This window comes from Montipora capricornis, chromosome 12 (genome assembly GCF_036669925.1).
Source record: "Montipora capricornis isolate CH-2021 chromosome 12, ASM3666992v2, whole genome shotgun sequence".
In the NCBI taxonomy this organism is placed as follows: Eukaryota; Metazoa; Cnidaria; class Anthozoa; order Scleractinia; family Acroporidae; genus Montipora; species Montipora capricornis.
In genome coordinates, this window is record NC_090894.1 from 17,851,840 (window position 1) to 17,869,795 (window position 17,956).

General features: G+C 38.7%; 2 protein-coding genes and 2 long non-coding RNA genes across 5 annotated transcripts in view; 2 read left to right on the top strand and 2 right to left on the bottom strand.

Moving 5' to 3' along the window:
• The window catches only part of LOC138026031 (uncharacterized), a 19,399-nt gene extending 15,195 nt beyond the window's left edge, over positions 1-4,204 (top strand). Inside the window, exon 3 of the long non-coding RNA XR_011127219.1 lies at positions 1-4,204. This exon is cut by the window's left edge and continues 811 nt beyond it. This is a non-coding gene — a long non-coding RNA (uncharacterized lncRNA).
• A 2,222-nt stretch (positions 4,205-6,426) lies between these two features.
• On the bottom strand, positions 6,427-10,933 carry LOC138026028 (uncharacterized). 2 transcript variants are annotated; one of them, XM_068873205.1, is made up of 4 exons: positions 10,464-10,932; positions 9,828-10,131; positions 8,919-9,011; positions 6,427-6,460 (listed from the first exon to the last, which is right to left on the bottom strand). In XM_068873205.1, exons 1-4 carry the CDS (start codon positions 10,886-10,888, stop codon positions 6,431-6,433), a joined length of 852 nt encoding a protein of 283 aa, XP_068729306.1. In that variant the 5' UTR covers positions 10,889-10,932; the 3' UTR covers positions 6,427-6,430. The 2 variants fall into 2 exon arrangements, with proteins under 2 accessions (XP_068729306.1, XP_068729305.1); XM_068873204.1 differs by lacking the exon at positions 6,427-6,460 and adding an exon at positions 7,674-7,751 and having other exon boundaries at positions 10,464-10,933.
• On the top strand, positions 8,936-10,562 carry LOC138026030 (uncharacterized). Its single transcript, XR_011127218.1, has 3 exons — positions 8,936-9,066; positions 9,696-9,743; positions 10,429-10,562. It is a non-coding gene; the product is annotated as an uncharacterized lncRNA (long non-coding RNA).
• A 413-nt stretch (positions 10,934-11,346) lies between the features above and the next one.
• Positions 11,347-14,540, bottom strand: LOC138026029 (uncharacterized). Its single transcript, XM_068873206.1, has 2 exons — positions 12,919-14,540; positions 11,347-12,803 (listed from the first exon to the last, which is right to left on the bottom strand). Exons 1-2 carry the CDS (start codon positions 13,334-13,336, stop codon positions 12,670-12,672), a joined length of 552 nt encoding a protein of 183 aa, XP_068729307.1. The 5' UTR covers positions 13,337-14,540; the 3' UTR covers positions 11,347-12,669.
• Between the last annotated feature and the right edge of the window lie 3,416 nt (positions 14,541-17,956).

A 17,956-nucleotide genomic window follows, 5' to 3' on the forward strand; every position in this document is an offset into this window, starting at 1 on the left:
TGACAAAATAATGAAAGATATCCAGTGCACCAGGGACAAATGTTCAGTTAACACCAGTCTTCCCGTTTTAAGCGACTCGTTTGGCTCAGTACAACCTGAAAGATCGATTTTGTTGAGAAATAGCCAATGGTATTTTTCAAGCACGTATCCAGCATCAATAGAATTGAAAATAGGTGTGAGAATTGCTGAATAAAAAGTGTTCCATTAACATGGAAACAATGGATAGTTCACCAAGCTCCTTTATAAAATAATTAGGATAGTACGCGCACTCTCATTGGTCAATAGCTGTGTTTAAATGAGATTGTGGAAACATGGCAGTGACATCACACGAATTGATTGGTTATGTGTTGTCAGACGCGCGTTTTGATTGGCTGGTAGGAAATATGAGCGTGTATAAAGAAAATCTGTTCCAATCTGGAAGTAAAAAACCAGCATTTTTCCTTCACTTGTTTGCGTCTCGGGCGTGCATAACTGTCTCGAATCCTCCCAACTCCCCCTAGTGTTTAGATGAAGTTATGGAAACACGGAAAACGTCCTATTGCTTAAACATGCCATAAAACGGTAATTAACTGCTCAATTCCACCCAGCAATCCAGATTTTTCAGACTCACCCCAGCTTTCTTTCAACAAATAAGTGGCCCTAAACGATCGATCGAAACCACCAATTGTGGCCCGCGAATTTTCTTCCTGTCGAGTATGAAACGTTCATAAAAGGGATATGCAATTTTTGAAACAAACAACAACACACTGAACTTGAAAATTAACATGAACATTACCGGTATACAGTTATGACCTCACACAACAACAGTTACAACTCTAAATTTGTCCCCAAATTAATGATTTCAAGAGCTTTTTGCATGTGTTTATTTCGTTTTGAAGTTGCAGGTTATCCACCAGTGTGGGTAATCTGCTGACTGTTTTTAGTTAATTCGATAATTGTAAGTGTAGTATGATGAATGCAACACCCTGAGTCACTTGTATTTTTACATCTAACAGCAATAGCTGGCAACTTTCTTAATCACGTGATTAGTTAATTACCAATTGTATCTCAGTAGGGGACATACGGGACCTCTGTGCCGTGGGTTTCATATACATGGAGTTTTTTTCATAAACACCTTGTCCCGCCTACAAAAATAATCAGGCTAATTTCACTTAACCTACATGACGCGAAATTTAAACTTTAAAGTGCTATCTTTAAATATTCGGGCTATTTGTTCTTTAGAAAAAGAAAGGCTTATTAATCAGTTATCAAAAGAGAAATGTGATAATACTTTTCTGCATGAAACATATTCGTGGTTTTGAAGTGACGTCATCAAAATAAACATAAGGAATTATAAATCCTTTTGAGATTTTAGTTTAGTCTTCAGCTGTTCTAATAACTATCTTTTCACAAAATTTCAGCTTGATAGGGTTTTTTGTCTTGTGACAAAGCAAAGTTTAATTTCTATGCTTTTGCGTGACACAATATTAAAACGGAGGCCAAGAAGGATGTCACGTAGGTTAAAAAGTGACTTATCCGCTGATATTTTGCAATCTCAACAGTCCTTGTACGAGAATAAGTACTCGTAAAGATGTTTATAAGTCCTCAGAAGACGACTACAGGCTTATTATAGTACAACTCGATGACATATGTGTTAGCTTCCGGCCGCTACATTTGTTCCTCTCGGAGAGACAGAAGCATGGCGTCTCCATACAAAGCCTTTATAAATTTGAGAAAAATATTGCTTCGAATATATCCCGCACGAAACATCGCACAGACCTGAACCTTTGCGAGACTGTTTGAATATTCATCTTGTTTAATCTGACTCTAAACTTTATTTGCTGAATGGTTTTGATGATGGTGTGACAATGAAAACTGGTAATAGAACCCCAGAAGTCGAAAACAGGTGAAAATCGCAGTGACACGGCAGTGTTCTCTTCAGTTATGGAGCAGAGCACAGCAGGATGGTAATGATTCTTTTAAAAAAAATTTCGACAGAGGGTAAGGTGTATCGAGTGGAAAGGAAAGTTTAAGGATTTCACAAGGAGTAAAAAAAAACCCCGGTAATAGTGGATTGCTTGGATTTTTAGTTAATAACAAGTGATATTCAGGATGAGAAATAGTAAACACCCACATATAAGAACCTAGAATTTGAGAACCTGGAGTGCTAAAAATTTCATTCTAGACCCTCCTTACATAAGAAACAGTTTAGAAAAAAAAATTGAAATAGGTTGTTATTTTGGAAAATTACCTTGACATTACAATCGTCTGAAACAAATTTTAAACTGCACAGATCTTGTTTAAAACTTTTTCTCATAGTTGATTGAAATATAAGGGTATCAGTAACTTCATCAAAGGAAGCCAGTCAGTCTATATGTATCATAGGGTAGAGATATTTTGTGGAAATAAGAACCAGATTACGAACCCAGACAGCCCAAGACTACTGCAAATACCATTCTTATAAGAACCTGTTTAGCCTCACGTGGAAAAATTTTGGTTCTTATGTGGGTGCTTACTGTAGTATGTGTACTACTTATTCACTCAATAAGAACTGATCACTCTGCTACTACATTCCATGTAAGTGGAATCAAAGAAACAGGACTGAGTCCCTCCTTTTGGAAATCTAACTCCAGTCTTTTGGAGGATGAGAAATACATAAAATTGATAACGGACATGTATAGTCACTGGATGGAAGACGGAAAAGATTTGCAAGTTCCTAGTGTCCTGGGACTTTAAGTACAAAACCCTATATGGAACCATTCTTCACGGTAAACAGAAGGCTAGGAATAGGATACAGGCATAACAGTATTGAAGAGAAAAACTCAAAGAATGTGCAACAAAGTGTGATGAAGCGCCCAGTCTAGAATCTAATTATTTTCCACTTAGAAAAAATAAACTTACAAATAGTTACAAACAAAGAAGAGAGGAAAAGAAAGACAATTATAAGAATTGCATTGGTGGCGACAAGGCCTAAAAGATACTACCAAGCTTATATAAATTAGGCCTCCCCAAATATAATATCTAGCGCTCGTTGAACCAAAAATTTGGGGACGGAGATTACAATCATAGCTTTTACATAAAAAATACAAACACTTATTTAAAGAATTGAAATACAAAGAAGTATAAATAATTAATAAGAATTTTATGCCGAAAGAAAAAAACGTCAAATTCTCAATTATTGTCGGAAACGAATGCGTTAAGTGCTTTTTTGTATTAAGTTGCTGAGGTAGAATTTAATTTTTAAGATAATTGTAACGGAAAATTGCTTCTAACTCCAACAATAGAGAAAACGAAATGCACCAGAGTTTCTCGTGGGATAAGTGTGAATTTCTGTTTATAGAATATGCTGGCAAACTTGAGAGGAAGAGTTTATTGCAAACGAGAAAGCCGAGCAAAGACGCGAGGCTTGCGAGGCGGCCAGCTTAATGCCGCGCAAAGTAGTGCAGCAGGCAGAAAAATTCTCGATTGTGCTGTGAAAAGTGTAATGTAAGGCTACCTAGTGTAAGGTGGAGGACCAAACAGTTAAAGTAAGAGGTAGGGATAAACAAGTGAATTGTACAATAAACGTAAGGATTTTGACGATAAATGGTAACTCAATTTTAAATAATTCCAATTGATTTCGAGAGGTAATGGTATTGGCCACATGCAACATTAGTCTTCTAATTAAGGTTTTCATTAAATATTACACCCAAGAAAACTGTTCCGTTGATTTGTTCAATTCGTTGTTCATTGATACGAATTTGAAAATTATAACTTCTACGTTTTATTTGCTTTAAAGTGGTACTATAATCAAAATCATTTCCTTTTTTCTTCAAATTTTGAAAGCGTCTTCGCTTAACACCTTACTGGAAAATTTTTGAGCTTTGAGTTTTATCAAAAAGCTGTTTATTTTGAGTGCAAGTTTTGGATTTGACGGTCCGTCATTACTCACGTTCAAAACTGATCGATTGGACCTCAGAGGGTTGGATCTAGAGAAAATGCCGTCATTTACTCATTAGCTTAAAATTTATTATATATGCAAAACACAGGTTTAAAAGTCTAAAAGCCCGGAACTCCTGTGCTGCACATTAATTTAGCCGCGTACACACGCATTGCATTCTTAATCTAGCGAGTCTTTGACGTCATTTTTCCTCGACCCAGCTCTCTCAATATTTTAAAAGTAGTAATTGTGGACCAATAAATAAGAAAATTCCAGTTAAAATAAACAGGTGTCTTGAAAATCAGAACTTAAAACTTGGGTAAGTTAGTGTTTAGTTAACATAGTTGTGAAATCCAAACAAATAAAGAACTACAATCAAAAACATTTGTTTCCTGCTCCGGAAACATAATAAAAGTTAAAACGTTTTACAAACTCGGAGCTAAAAGTTGAAACTTATGAAATATTTCGTCCGTTTTTCAACCGGACTTCATCAGTCAATGATGTGAATGTTAAAAAGATGAATTTTAAAAAGGTTTTTAACGCCTCTTGGGGGTTAGAATTGTGTCATAGATGGCTGCTAATTCGTAACCATTGTCTCTGTTTAACGCCGGTTTCGTAAGTTTAATTTGAATAGCTTCTTTTATCCTGCGTTTGAAGGTGTTAACTTCGGTTGATAGTACTTTTGTCTTATTTGGGTCCACCGAGTGGCCCTCCAGGCGACAATGCTCGTGAATAGCTGATGAACTTCTTGATTGGTGTTCTTTTACTCTGATTTCCAGAGAGCGGGCCGTTTCGCCAACGTACTCTTTGTTACACTTCTCACAATGGATCTGGTACACAGTACCGCATTTCTTGAGATTGACAGTTGTGTCCTTGACACGTACCAATTGTGATCTTAGAGAATTGACGGGTTTATGAATAAGTGTAACCTCGTGTGACTTGAAAGCTCTTTGCAGGCGTTCCGAGATTCCTTTGATGTATGGCGTTGATGCATAGATTTTCTTCTCGTTTTGAGGTTACTGAACCGGCGTTAAACAGAGACAATGGTTACGAATTAGCAGCCATCTATGACACAATTCTAACTCCCAAGAGGCGTTAAAAACCTTTTTAAAATTCATCTTTTTAACATTCACATAATTGACTGAAGTCCGGTTGAAAAACGGACGAAATATTTCATAAGTTTTAACTTTAAGCTCCGAGTTTGTAAAACTTTTTAACTTTTAAAAAAAGAACTGTTTTTTTAGTCGTAGTACCACTTTAAACAAGACTAACTTCGTTTTGTTTATACTATAATACTCATGAAGGATGAAAGCAAACTAATTCCATCTTAAACTGTACATAAAATATATGGAAATGGAGAGGACTTGCTGTGTGAGGAAGAAAAAAAAAAAGTAAATCCTTCACAATACCGAAAGTCTTGTGCAAAGCGTAGATTATTAGTCAGATGATCTCATCAAAGAAAAAAAATTTAAATTTGGAAAGGGTACGATAGGATAAGCGTGCTGCTCTCATTAAAGATGTCAAGAACAGCGAACAAATGTTGGATATTCAACCTCTCAGGTATTCTCTCTCATATTAAAGAAATATGCAAATAAATTTCTATCAATTTTGGCGATTGGCTGAAATCTTGTTCCTTTAAATTGGCAGAGTACTTATTCTAAAGTACTACTTTGGATGCCTACTCCATGTTAAATGTTAACCCTAACCCTGAATTCTCAGTTTCTTCTAAAGGAGATTGTTCATGTCATTTCGAATAATTATATCATTTCCAGAAAGTCTCGCTTGATGATGAGCAAGTATGACAAGGGAATTGTTACAGTTCGCAATCTTAATACTGGAACTTTCATAAAATGTCCTAAGATGTTAAATAAAAGCCTGTCTCAATTTTTAGATCGCGTCAAATAGACCTTATTCACGATAGCCGCCATGTTGGATTTGCCTTTATCATGCAAATTAGCCACACATTTCTGAGGGGGCAAACAAGACAAGTTCGAGAGGTTATAACGAACATCTTAGCCACACGTATGATTTTTTTCACGTTCATTAAATGTTTATCACCTAAGTAGTAAAATAGAATGATACACAAGTTACTTCGATGTTTGTATACTGAAAAATGAGCAGATAACGAAGGAGACAGTCAAATGTTGGAGGCAATCAAAAGACAGAAAATTATTAAAAAGGTTATTCTAAATTCCAAAATGTACTTTTAGCAATGTTAAATATTTCGACGAGCCGATTTTCGCAATTTGCCCCCAGCATAACACATGGTTAATTTGTATGACAATTTAAAAACCAACATGGTGGCTATCGTGAATAAGGGCTATTAATGAGAATCGTTGATGCATTACCTTCACAATGGAAATCGATTATTGAACAAAGTGTATGACACACATATACATTATACATTTATTGATAGCTAATTTTGTGGTAGCTCTGACATGTTTACTCCACAAACCTCTATGAAGCTTTCAGAAATAAAATTAAGTTCCCCTAACTGCCCAAAAGAAGTAAAGAGAAAATTTTCTCACCTTTTCAGGGGACTGGATGAAATCTTTTCTCTACCTTTTTCAGTTAAGATTGAAATTAAAATTAGATAATTTCAGTTTACTATTTTAAATAATCTAATATTTACGAGGCAGAAGATTTTTCAATCAAATGATCGAGCCTCCCATGTGCACCTTTTGCAAAAAGCAAATGGAGTTCCTTAAACATTTACCTTGTAACACTGATGTCACCACAGGTAACCCAGGCTCACTGTGTGTGCCACATAGGTAAATATAGAGAACATATGAGGCGAAGTTTAGGTCTGAAATTTTTCAAGAAAATGGAAATAAAAATCGATAAAACTTACCATGTGGTGAGCTGTTGTCTTTAATACGTACACGAAGTTTCGGGGAAAATGGTCCCCGTTCACCTTCCTACATAGTATAGTGACAAGGTAGGAGACGGAAGCCAGCGTCGGGACTCCAATCGACTCAAAACAACCACGTTTTTTTTCGCGAAAATCGAATCCAGTCGCTAAATAAACACGACAGGCTCGTGGAACATGAATTTTTCTAAACCATGATTCCACTGAAGCATCTCCAGGTAGCAATACGAAGCCACCAGACTCCGTAGAACTTGGTAAGCTAACCTGCTAAAATGGCGGCCACAAACCGTTGTCCTCGCGCAAAGTGTCCAAAATGACACTCAACTCGGGACGCCTGGTGACGAGTATAATAAGTCCCCCTGGAGGGAAGGGAGTCCAAGATTGCTCAGTGAGTTTTGTTTTGAGCAATTTGGGACTCTCCTCCCTCCAGAACTTATTATACTCGTTACCCGGTGTCCCGAGTTGAGTGCCATTTTGAATTGGGACACTTTGCGAGCAGAACGGTTTGTGGCCGCCATTTTAGTTGGTTAACTTACCAAGTCCTACGGAGTCTGGTGGCTTCGCGTTGCTACCTGGAGATGCTTCAGTGGATTCATGGTTTATAGAAATTCGTGTTCCACGAGCCTGGCGTGTTTATTTAGCGACTGGATTCGACTTCCGAAAAAAATCATGCTTGTTTCGGGTTGATCGGAGTCCCCAAGCTGGCTTCCGTCTCCTACCTTGTCACTATACTATGAAGGAAGGTGAACAGGGACCATTTTTCCCCAAACTTCCTGTACGTATTAAAGACAACAACAGCTCACTTGATAAGTTCTATCGTTTTATTTCCATTTTCTAGAAAACTATCAGACCTTAACGTCGCCTTATATGTTCTCTATTTTTACATGTGGCACACACAGTAAGCCTGGGTTACCTGTGACATCACACAGATGTTTTGGAAAGCATTCTGCTCTTGGGTTCCTGAATGTAACAGTGATTTCCACCCTTAAAAATAAACATTTTAAATCATTTAGTACTGACAGCAAAATTGTATGTTTACTTATGTAAGGTGAATGATGTGAACCATTTCATCACCTGAGGTTAATCCTATTTTCTCATTTCATACCCTTCATACTGCAAGACGATGGTTTGTGCAAATCGGATGATAATGCTGAAGACAAGGTAAGTCAACATCAAGCAACAACCCAAAACCCCCCCCCCCCCATGGTGGGTCTAAGACTTAGTCAGCGAGCCCTAACCCCCCCAATGGTACAATTAAGAGTTAGTCATTAGGCCCCAACTCCTCTGTTGGTGGTTAGGTTAGGTTTGGAGGGTTAGTCACCAGCCTCCAACTCCCTCCATGAAACAAAGTGAGATTTAATCATTAGAAATGGTGACTAATCCCCAACCTCTGATAGTCTTGAACCCCTTCCTAGGGGGAGTTTGGGATTTAGTGGCTAAGTCTCTGACTCCTTCCTAGGGGGAGTTAGGGATTTAGTGGCTAAGTCTCTGACTCCTTCCTAGGGGGAGTTAGGGATTTAGTGGCTAAGTCTCTGACTCCTTCCTAGGGGGAGTTAGGGATTTAGTGGCTAAGTCTCTGACTCCTTCCTAGGGGGAGTTAGGGATTTAGTGGCTAAGTCTCTGACTCCTTCCTAGGGGGAGTTAGGGATTTAGTGGCTAAGTCTCTGACTCCTTCCTAGGGGGAGTTAGGGATTTAGTGGCTAAGTCTCTGACTCCTTCCTAGGGGGAGTTAGGGATTTAGTGGCTAAGTCTCTGACTCCTTCCTAGGGGGAGTTAGGGATTTAGTGGCTAAGTCTCTGACTCCTTCCTAGGGGGAGTTAGGGATTTAGTGGCTAAGTCTCTGACTCCTTCCTAGGGGGAGTTAGGGATTTAGTGGCTAAGTCTCTGACTCCTTCCTAGGGGGAGTTAGGGATTTAGTGGTTAGGGTTAGGGTTAGGGTTAGGGTTAGGGTTAGGGTTAGGGTTAGGGTTAGGGTTAGGGTTAGGGTTACGGTTAGGGTTAGGGTTAGGGTTAGGGTGCATCCTTGGCTGGGCCAAAGTAGGGGTATTTAAGGCACTTTCCTCACCCCAAAAGTCCAGAAATTGAAATTTCAATTACACAAGATGTGAGAGTATCATTTGGTAAGTTAGTAACACCAGATTAAAGCCTTACCAGCAGGAGGTATCTACCACTGGAATCGGTCACCATATGCGGCCGATAATCTTTTATGTATGACAGAAGCAGTCGACATAGCTCGTCCTGTGGCTGAAAAAGATTAGTGGCATTTACCTGAATGTTTGGTCAATCATCAAACTAAACGGTAAGTCAACACTTTTGATTGCTGAACACACATTGTACAAATTTCTAACAATTTGAGATTGGCATAAATTGCCAGCTAGCCAGTTTGAGAACAGAATCAACATCGATGGATTTCAACAAATGTTTATGGATGGAGCGCTTCATCCATGTCAATCAGTAGAAATTTCAGGTCAATTATCTCAGATCACCATGAGTGTGGCAAATTGTCCCAAAACAGGCTACCCTTTTGTGATGAGATTGATGTAAATAAATTATGCTTATTCTACAAAATTATGCTGAAATGGATCTTGCCCAGAGTACCTGACAAATAAAATAATTAGTGCATATCAGCGACATGTCAACCAGAACCTCACGCTATGATGATACAACTTTACCCTGCGCTAGATGTAAATGTGACACAGAAGGTGGAAAAAACCTTTCTTGCTACAGCCACAAAACTTTGGAACTCTCTACCTATTAATACAAGATCTAGCACCAGTATTATTGCCTTCAAACAGAATTATTGTAATCTTATAAAGAAAGGTTATGCTGGCTTTGATAGCTTTCCCATTTCATAAAATTTTCACTCTTTGAATATTACATTTTACCCTTTTTAATATTTGTAACTTACATGTAGTTTTATATATTTAGGGGAGGGCCACAAGTTTACCAGTTCTCAACTATAATGTGTCACCCTTGGTAAATCAAGTTATTTATTTATTATTGATTGATTTCTTTATTTACTTACTTAATTTATTGGAACCAAAGAGAAGATTGTCTAACCTGTAGAGCCAGCTCGTCTCGTCCAGAAAACTTCCTTGTCTTGTAGTTATTAAAGTGGAGGACAATGTCCCCACTATCCTTGACAATCAAATAATTCTTCCCAGTGGAGCTCTTTGGGTCAAAGTTACTAGCCTGTTCCCCTGACAGGACTTCCAGGGTCCTTATTTCCAATCCCCGTGCCGGGGGAATAAACACGTACAAGGATAGCATTATTAGGTCACAAAATTCTTTGGCTTTGAACTTCATCGGGCCTGTCAATTCAAACTTTTCTCTTTGCTTGCTAACGGCGGAAACCACTTCCTCCCTTTTTTTAAAGACAAAAGCCAAAAAACAAAAAAATGAATAAGGTTCACACAGGTTGGGCTGTCCAGAACAAAGGGAAAGTGAATGATTCAGGTCAAAACTACTGCAGCCAAGAGAGATGTATCTTGCAAACAATGGTTAATCAATTTACTTTAAGTGCCAATTTCTCCTGAAGCTCTAAGCTTCCCTCAAATTAGTGTGACTGGGAACTAACACAATTGTTTGAATCTTAACAATCTGTAGTGTACAGCTAGTTATGCAATATACTGAATACTAATTTTAGTCTATGCCGTCACAGAGTGAGCAAAAAGCAGATTTCATGCTAAGACTAACCAAGGGATCCAGCGATTTTGGGCAGAAAGATCTTCCATCGTGGTTGGCCTTTCCAAATCACCTGCTTTTTGGAGAATTCTGGCTTGCGTTCTGAGTTGGCGGATAATCGGCACCCCTTTGAAGTCAGGAGCATCCTCTTTGTTCACAAATTTTATTGGGTACAGCAGCGAGCTAAGGTGATTTGACACCGTGGCTGAACTGCAATTTCGTTCTTCCTGCAAGGAAACAGAACAGGTTAATTGAGGCTCAAAACAGCCAAAAATCAATAAGTAAATAGAGAAGTGTAAATGAAAGAAAAGCAAAGGAACTTTATTCAAGTGTCTATTAGTTCTACAACTAAATGTGAGCCTGTAATACTTGTGTGTACTGCTCAAAATGGCAAATATTGGAGGGACTGAGTAGTTACTCGCTACACAAGTAAGCATCACAGATAAATTGCGCTACAATTGTGACCCATAACCTTTGCATCTGAGGAATTGTTTTAAAGTAATTTCTCGCCATAAATCAATGGACTTTTTTACATCAGGTCGTGTGCCAACTTGTTTTGATTACACAGGGACAGCTAGTGTATACATTCAACTCACGGAGGATGGAACCCTTTAAACTCTGTTGGTAAGGCAATTTTTTACCATCAGCAGATAGGTAAAAAGTTATATTATCAGAATATTTATCACTGACATGTAGCAGAAATTCATCAAAGGCAAGAGCCTCTGGGTGAAAGTGATCAAGCTTGAAAGTCAAAATTTCACCAACCAAGCAATAAATCAGTGATACAAAAATTTTCCAATTTGTTGGTAATTTCTTTCTTTCAGAAAAAGTATGAAGTCATATTACTAATAATAAAAACAATACTGAAAAAATTGAAGGAACTCAGCCAGATGAGTAATTATAAAAAACTTGAATAAGCATTCTATAGATAAAAAAAAAAAAAAACATTGCTGCAAGCTTTCCACCACTAGAGCTGAGGTCTTCAACGGGCAAAATGATGAATGAAGTGAAAATTGGGAGAACATATAGTGAGTTAAAAATGATAACAATCATTGTTATCATTTTCATTTTTATATATTCTCCAAATTTTTACTTCAAGCTTTCAACCACTAGAGCTGAGGTCTTCAACGGGCAAAATGATGAATGAAGTGAAAATTGGGAGAATATATAGTGAGATAAAAATGATAACAATTATTGTTATGAATTTTATTTTTATATTTTCTCCAAATTTTCATGTCATTCATCATTTTGCCCGTTGAAGACCTCAGCTCTAGTGGTCGAAAGTTTGCAGCAATTGTTTATGTGTTTTAACCAGAGAACGCCCGTTCAAGTTTTTTTTTATCAAAAACAATATTATTATTGACTTCTTACCATGCAAAGTTGACTTTTTAACAGCTAGCTATTTATAATTTATCTTTAATTTGATAAAGGCAGCATTGAAAAGAGATTTCAGATTATTATCAGCATAAAGCAAGTTTCAACAGCAGATTGGTAAAAAGATAACACATTGTTGACCATACTATTATTCTTTCTTTGATAAGTCTTGGACCTGATTTGGTTGTGAATGGCCAAGAATATTTTAATCATACCTGTCAGCAATGGGGATTACCTCTGTGTTAAAACCTGAGAAACTTTTTTGGGTTTTGTTAGCTCGTGGTAGGATTAGGTTATTGTTTGATGTTTTCTGCTCTTTTGTTTTCCTAAGGGTTCCATCCTTTGTGAGTTTCACAGGTTTTTACCCCGAGGGTGAGCCCCTGTGTAATCAAAACAAGTTGACACACGACCTGATGTAAAAAGTCCATTGATTTATGGCGAGAAATTACTTTAAAACAATACCTCCGATGCAAAAGTTATGGGTCACAATTGTAGCGCAATTTATCTGTGATGGTTACTTGTGTAGCGAGTAACTCCTCAGTCCCTCCAATGTTCGCCATTTTCAGCAGTTTCTTTACACACAAGTATTACGGGCTCGCATTTTTTACTAAACCGCTGGCAACACAATGCAGGCGCGACGATTTTTGCGATTTCAGTTAAAGTGGGAGTAAATTTTGTGATCTTAATTGATAAAAATTGCAATTGGATGTTTTCGTTAATTTGGAGCCTTTTTCTACAACGCTCTAATTAAACAAAATGGTGGCCATTGATGTGGTTTTCAGTCCCCGGCCGTGAGTGTTGGGTGGTTCACTTAGGCGTTTCCACAAAGGTGTCAAAACTTAATTTACGAAAGCATGTAAAGAATCTCTCTCACCTTTAGAAATTCAACGTAACCTTCGATCAAGGGAGTTCTCAAAAAGCACTCTGGTAAAATTTCTGCATCACGTCCTAACGTATTTTTAACGTAACCCAGAAAGCCTGCAAAGAATAAAAAAAGAGTGGTTGTTAACTAGACTTGTAGCGTCACCCAAATATCGGTCATCACTTAATGTAAACGTGGAAATTAAAGCCAAAAAAAACCAAAGATACTTACAAAGCATTCTCTCTTGAGCCTTGTCGTAAGTGGAAAGGGCCACCGGTGCTTTCTCTCTTTCAAAGTTAACTGTCTGGGTAAAGAATTTCTTTACGGAAGCCAAGAATTTTCGGACTGTCTCGGGTAGCTCATCGAATTTGACGGAATAAGGGGTTTTGCGCTTGTTCCCTCCTGGTGCTGAATTCGGGGTAGATTCCGCGTGAATTTCACCCTCACTGACGTCGTGTTCATCTTCGGATCGGGTTAGGCTCACGTTGGTCGCTTCTTGTTCCTTCGAAGTATAGCAGTCAACGAGTGGTTCTTCCAAGTTTTCTTGTTCGGGCGGGACGGGTAATACCGGGAAATCGTCCACGATTTCGATTAGATGAACTGACGAGTTATCTGCAGCACTGGAGGAGCAAGGCATTTGGTGTTCCATTGCGGAAAAGGTGATTTCAACAAAAAAAATACCCAAGCGAGTGATCTGTTGGCGTCCTCAATGATGATATGGAAGAAATGATTTACTGGTGCGAGAAAAATGCTTTGCGAGCTGCGAGATCACACACACCGACACTGTGTCACACTTTATTTATTCATTATTGCATAACTTCATACTTTCATATAACCGCCCTGTTTGGCGGGAAAAGAAGAAACGCAGCGATTACTGTTTTTCAAAGGTACCAAGCCCGCCTACCTCAATGCATTGGTGTTTTTAATTTCTCAGAGACATACTCAAATACGACACTTTCTGTTCAGTGTACACGTTATGGTACATGAAAGTCCTTGTAATGGAGAGTTTTAAAAGTCTTAGATATTCGTTACAAAGCTGTTATCGCATGACTTTATAACTTCTTTTCTTTTTAGATGTTAATGTTACCCAATAAGGGTGCGTTTGATTGGGAAATCCTGAATTTGGGTCCTCGTATTTCCATTCGAAAGCAAAAGTTGTGGCGGTTTTCACTCATTAAAACCCTTCCTAACATAAATTTCCAAATGGTGAAATCTACGACAAAATCCGATTTCAGATTTTGCGTTCGATTGGAAATCCGAAGATCTAGATCCGGAAGTCCCAGTCGAACGCACAACTTCCCGCCATTCATATTTAATTACCAGTCTTTTCCGAGAGATTTCCAACCGACGTATTTAACGGACGTTTTGCAAATATCGGTGCAATGGAGGATTACGTTAATATTCCAAAGCGATTAATCCTTCAACTTATGAGCAATGAAGACGTATTATCTTCATTGTCGAATTTACCACCGAATATTCAAACGGTTGTTGAAAACTGCACGATGACTATTCGGGAAATTGCTGTTAGTGCAGGAATTACACCACAAGAGGAAAGAAGTTCAAATACTTCCTCGCCTGTAAACAGCTTGCCTGCCACCTCTGGAGTAATGCAAGGTATGGTCATATCTTAGTATTGACTTGATGTTACTGTAGAAGCACAAATGAAATCTCCCCGACTTTGGGTTTACGTTCGAATTTAAATTGTTCTTTCAAGATCGTTCGTTGGTATGCTAAAGTGTTGGTTTCCTGGACATCGACGTATCATCAAAAGAGAATTGAAAAGAGAATTGTAACTACAACTAATTTGACCGCAGTTTTATAGAACAACTCTGATGTGGAAAACCAAATTGACTGGTCTTATTAACAATTGCTCGTTCGTGTATTTCAAAACAATTCTTTATGCAAAATTTGGGGGCCAAACAAACATTAAGTGTATTATGAGGAATGATAAAGTAGAGAATGGCCAATTTTTCCTCCTTTCAAAGCAACTGCAAAAGTGAACTTTCAATCTAAAGTTTCGCTTCAACGGTTTTATAAATAAAAGGGTGTAACCACACAAAGCAAGTATGAAAAGCATTATTGTATTGGCTTTTCCAAACTTTATTTAAACGAAAGAAATACTGACTTCTTAGACAAGTACCTCACCACACTAACTAATTGCCTTTCTTGGCAGTCTCAGTTAGAGGTCTTTGGACAAATATGTTGCTTGAGAAAAATAGATCTGTGATTGTCCCACAATTCACTACAGTAGTCAAAACAGAATAGAATACGAGCTTGGTAAAATGTTATTTAAGTTTCGCGAGGAACAAGGTCACTGGCGAACTGGTCTTAGTCCTGTTCACAACTTTCGCAAAAAACCGCCCAAATATGTTTCCGCAAATTGTGGGCAAAAGCTTTTAGTATCTCGTAAAATGCCCTTAGTAATATCTCACGGACTGCCCTATATATTTCCCAATATCTCTTGTTGAGTTGACGGTTTTCTAGGGTCTCATTATCCATAGTGCGACTGTCGTATGACCTTGACAAAGTGTTCGCTATTTGTTTCACGAACCAATGTTTGGCAAGATTAAAACAAAGCTTCTCCTTATTCCCGCCAAGGAAACTCCTAATATGGGCAGTAAACAGTTCGATTGGCCAATCACATTACTGCATTTCGAATGACGTCAAAGCCTAACCTTCCAGAAAGTTCCATGGAGAAATGACGTTGTTTGCATCCGCGTTCGCTCAGCCAATGAAAATTCGCGCTCGTTTGTTTTTGTTCGATGAGCCAATGAAATGCTTTGCATTTTTGTTTACGTTCTGTTTTTCGTTATTTTTCAAGGTCATATGAAAGTCGCTCTATCCTCCATTTTGAAACTGGCATCTATCGTAAGTGTGGGATACATTATTGAAAAGTAATTCCGCTGGTCAATTTGGGCGCTGGGTAGTTCGGTTGCTGGCTCGGATGAACAAGAAAGGGGAAATTATCTCGCGATTATCTAATATCTCGAGAGCTTGTAAAGTAAAAAACATCGTGATATTTGTGGCCAGGCCTAACTAGTTTAAGTGCCCCCGAGAAGAGGCTTGGAGGTGTTAAATATAAACTAAGAATAAGAAACCTTGATAGTACATTGATCTTTTTTTTTTCTGTCTTAATGGATGCGTCTCTGTCAATGTAGGTAGTGAACATGGTCAATCGAGTCATGAAGATGATCATTTAATCCCTGAGGCTGACCGTATGGGAGAAGATCAGGCCAATCACGGTCCTGCTTATGAACATGGTCAATCGAGTCATGAAGATGATCATTTAATCCCTGAGGCTGACCGTGTGGGAGAAGATCAGGCTAATCACGGTCCTGCTTATGATGCAGAAATTAGTCAAGAAGCATCCACGAGTGGTCAGAATCAACTCAGGAGAAGGGTTGTTCAACGGCGTACCCGGCGCGTTCAGAGCAAGTTGAGGGGCAGGAATAGGCCAAGGGCCAATGACTTGAACGACGGACCACTACCTGCTTCTCAGGAAAGTCAAGTTCGTGATGACCAAGCTCGGGGAAACAACCCACCAAATAGACACCTGAGATACCTGGTACAGAATCTCCGCGCTTACCAAAACAATCTTGAAAAAGCCAGGTTTATGTTACAATATTTCAATGGCTGCAGTTTTAATGCTGGAATGTGTCCTGATGGTGTCATAAGGTTTTCAGATGACGAGGCTGCTCAGCTATCGCGATATGTCCGAGAAATTGATGAAGAGGACAATGCGGAAATAGCTGAGCCAGAGGTATGAGCATTTGAAATGTGTATACATTTACGTCATTGCATTGCTATGGTTATTATTTCGCGTTAAAAATATTAATATAATTCAATTTATGATGGCAGTTCTAAGTTCAGTTATTATCCCTCAAAATTTAGCATACATTCTCTCTGGAATACCTATCCAGTCATCTCCCTTAAAAACATGTTATTTATCTTGAAATAGGTTATCCAAAAGTTGCGGTTCGCTATACAGCAAAAATTTCAGCTGTCTTTACAACAAACCGCAGAAGTGGGGAAAGTGCTCTGTGAAGCACTGAAGACATTCCCAAGCTTGCCAGAAGAAGATGACGATGACGAAAACCCACAAAGTAAAAGGCCAAGATTAACCGAGATTTTAGACGAAGAAGTTAATGTTGGGATATCGTCGACTTCCATGCAGGAGGCTATGCTTGTTCATCGTAATCTCGCCCGTTTTCCAATTCTGGCGTTTTCGAATGAACCTGTGAGTCATCTTGCCAACAAGGATGTAAGGAATGCGTTAGATAATGTCCCAGATAAGATTCACCATGAATGCAATGTTAGTGACAAGTTACACAACACATTTCTCGATCAAAGCGCGTATGAGAACTCTGTTCCAGCTGGAAGAAATCTCCTTTTGTCTGCGCCCATAAACATCGAGTCTGTTGTGGTAAATGATGGTGATGGCATTATTTTGGGAGTGAATCCTTCTTCTGATAGACCCCTCGAAAACGCAACGTACACCAGATTAAACCGAATTGATGCGCCGGAACTGTTTGCTGTTCATTACGTAAGAGACGAAGCGACGAACCAGGTTCTCCACCAGTTTAAAGGGCATTCGTCTCTGCTAGGTATGCAGTTCTTTCTAGATCTTTTCGTTCGTAAGGGCAGCGCGCATTTCCACTATGAGCTTCCCCGAATTGGGAAACTTGAGCCAAAAGATCACTACGGAAGGCCCTTGAAAGAATTTTGGTTTAAATTTCTGACGAGTCCTTCACAGCACGAGTTACGCATTCTTGATGCTATAATCCAGAAATGTGATGGCCTTGATGCACATGAAAAGGCAGTCTTGATGTCTCCTTTTGATCCCAGACTGGCAACTGTAGCTAGTCCCTTTTACCTCAGTTTAAATGCCTTGCTAGTTTTAAGTGGAAATTCCCACGTCTTCACACGATTTTGCCAGGACAAAGGAATGCTTAAACTTCAACGCGTAGCAAGAGAAAATCAGATTGGTCCTTTGTACTGTGGTTTGACTAGGAATCACGTGATTGGAATTGAGGTTGACACATCTGACGATGTGATTTTGTCGCCATTTGCCGCGGTGAATGTTGACCGTTTGCGGAATAAAGGATACCCAGACTTGTATATGAGCCAAGATGGCACAATCAGTGGTCTCCTTCCGTGGCACGAGCGAGCAATGAAGCAGAAAGTATTTTCTTTCACGAGATCGAAGGCAAGAGATCATGTTGCCCAATATCGCAGTGCCAGAAGTCCGGTGTATGGATTCTTCATTGAC

Bases quoted from the DNA above. Each gene is read 5' to 3' on its own strand.
- LOC138026028 (XM_068873204.1), bottom strand. From the start codon at position 10,888: ATGCTTACTTGTGTAGCGAGTAACTACTCAGTCCCTCCAATATTTGCC. The intron at 10,132-10,463 runs GTTAGTCTTAGC...CTTTAAAAAAAG, and splicing joins CAAAATCGCTGGATCCCTTG to GGAGGAAGTGGTTTCCGCCG. The intron at 9,012-9,827 runs GTTAGACAATCT...AATCTTTTTCAG, and splicing joins GAGACGAGCTGGCTCTACAG to CCACAGGACGAGCTATGTCG.
- LOC138026029 (XM_068873206.1), bottom strand. From the start codon at position 13,336: ATGGAACACCAAATGCCTTGCTCCTCCAGTGCTGCAGATAACTCGTCA. The intron at 12,804-12,918 runs GTAAGTATCTTT...TATTCTTTGCAG, and splicing joins GGCTCAAGAGAGAATGCTTT to GCTTTCTGGGTTACGTTAAA.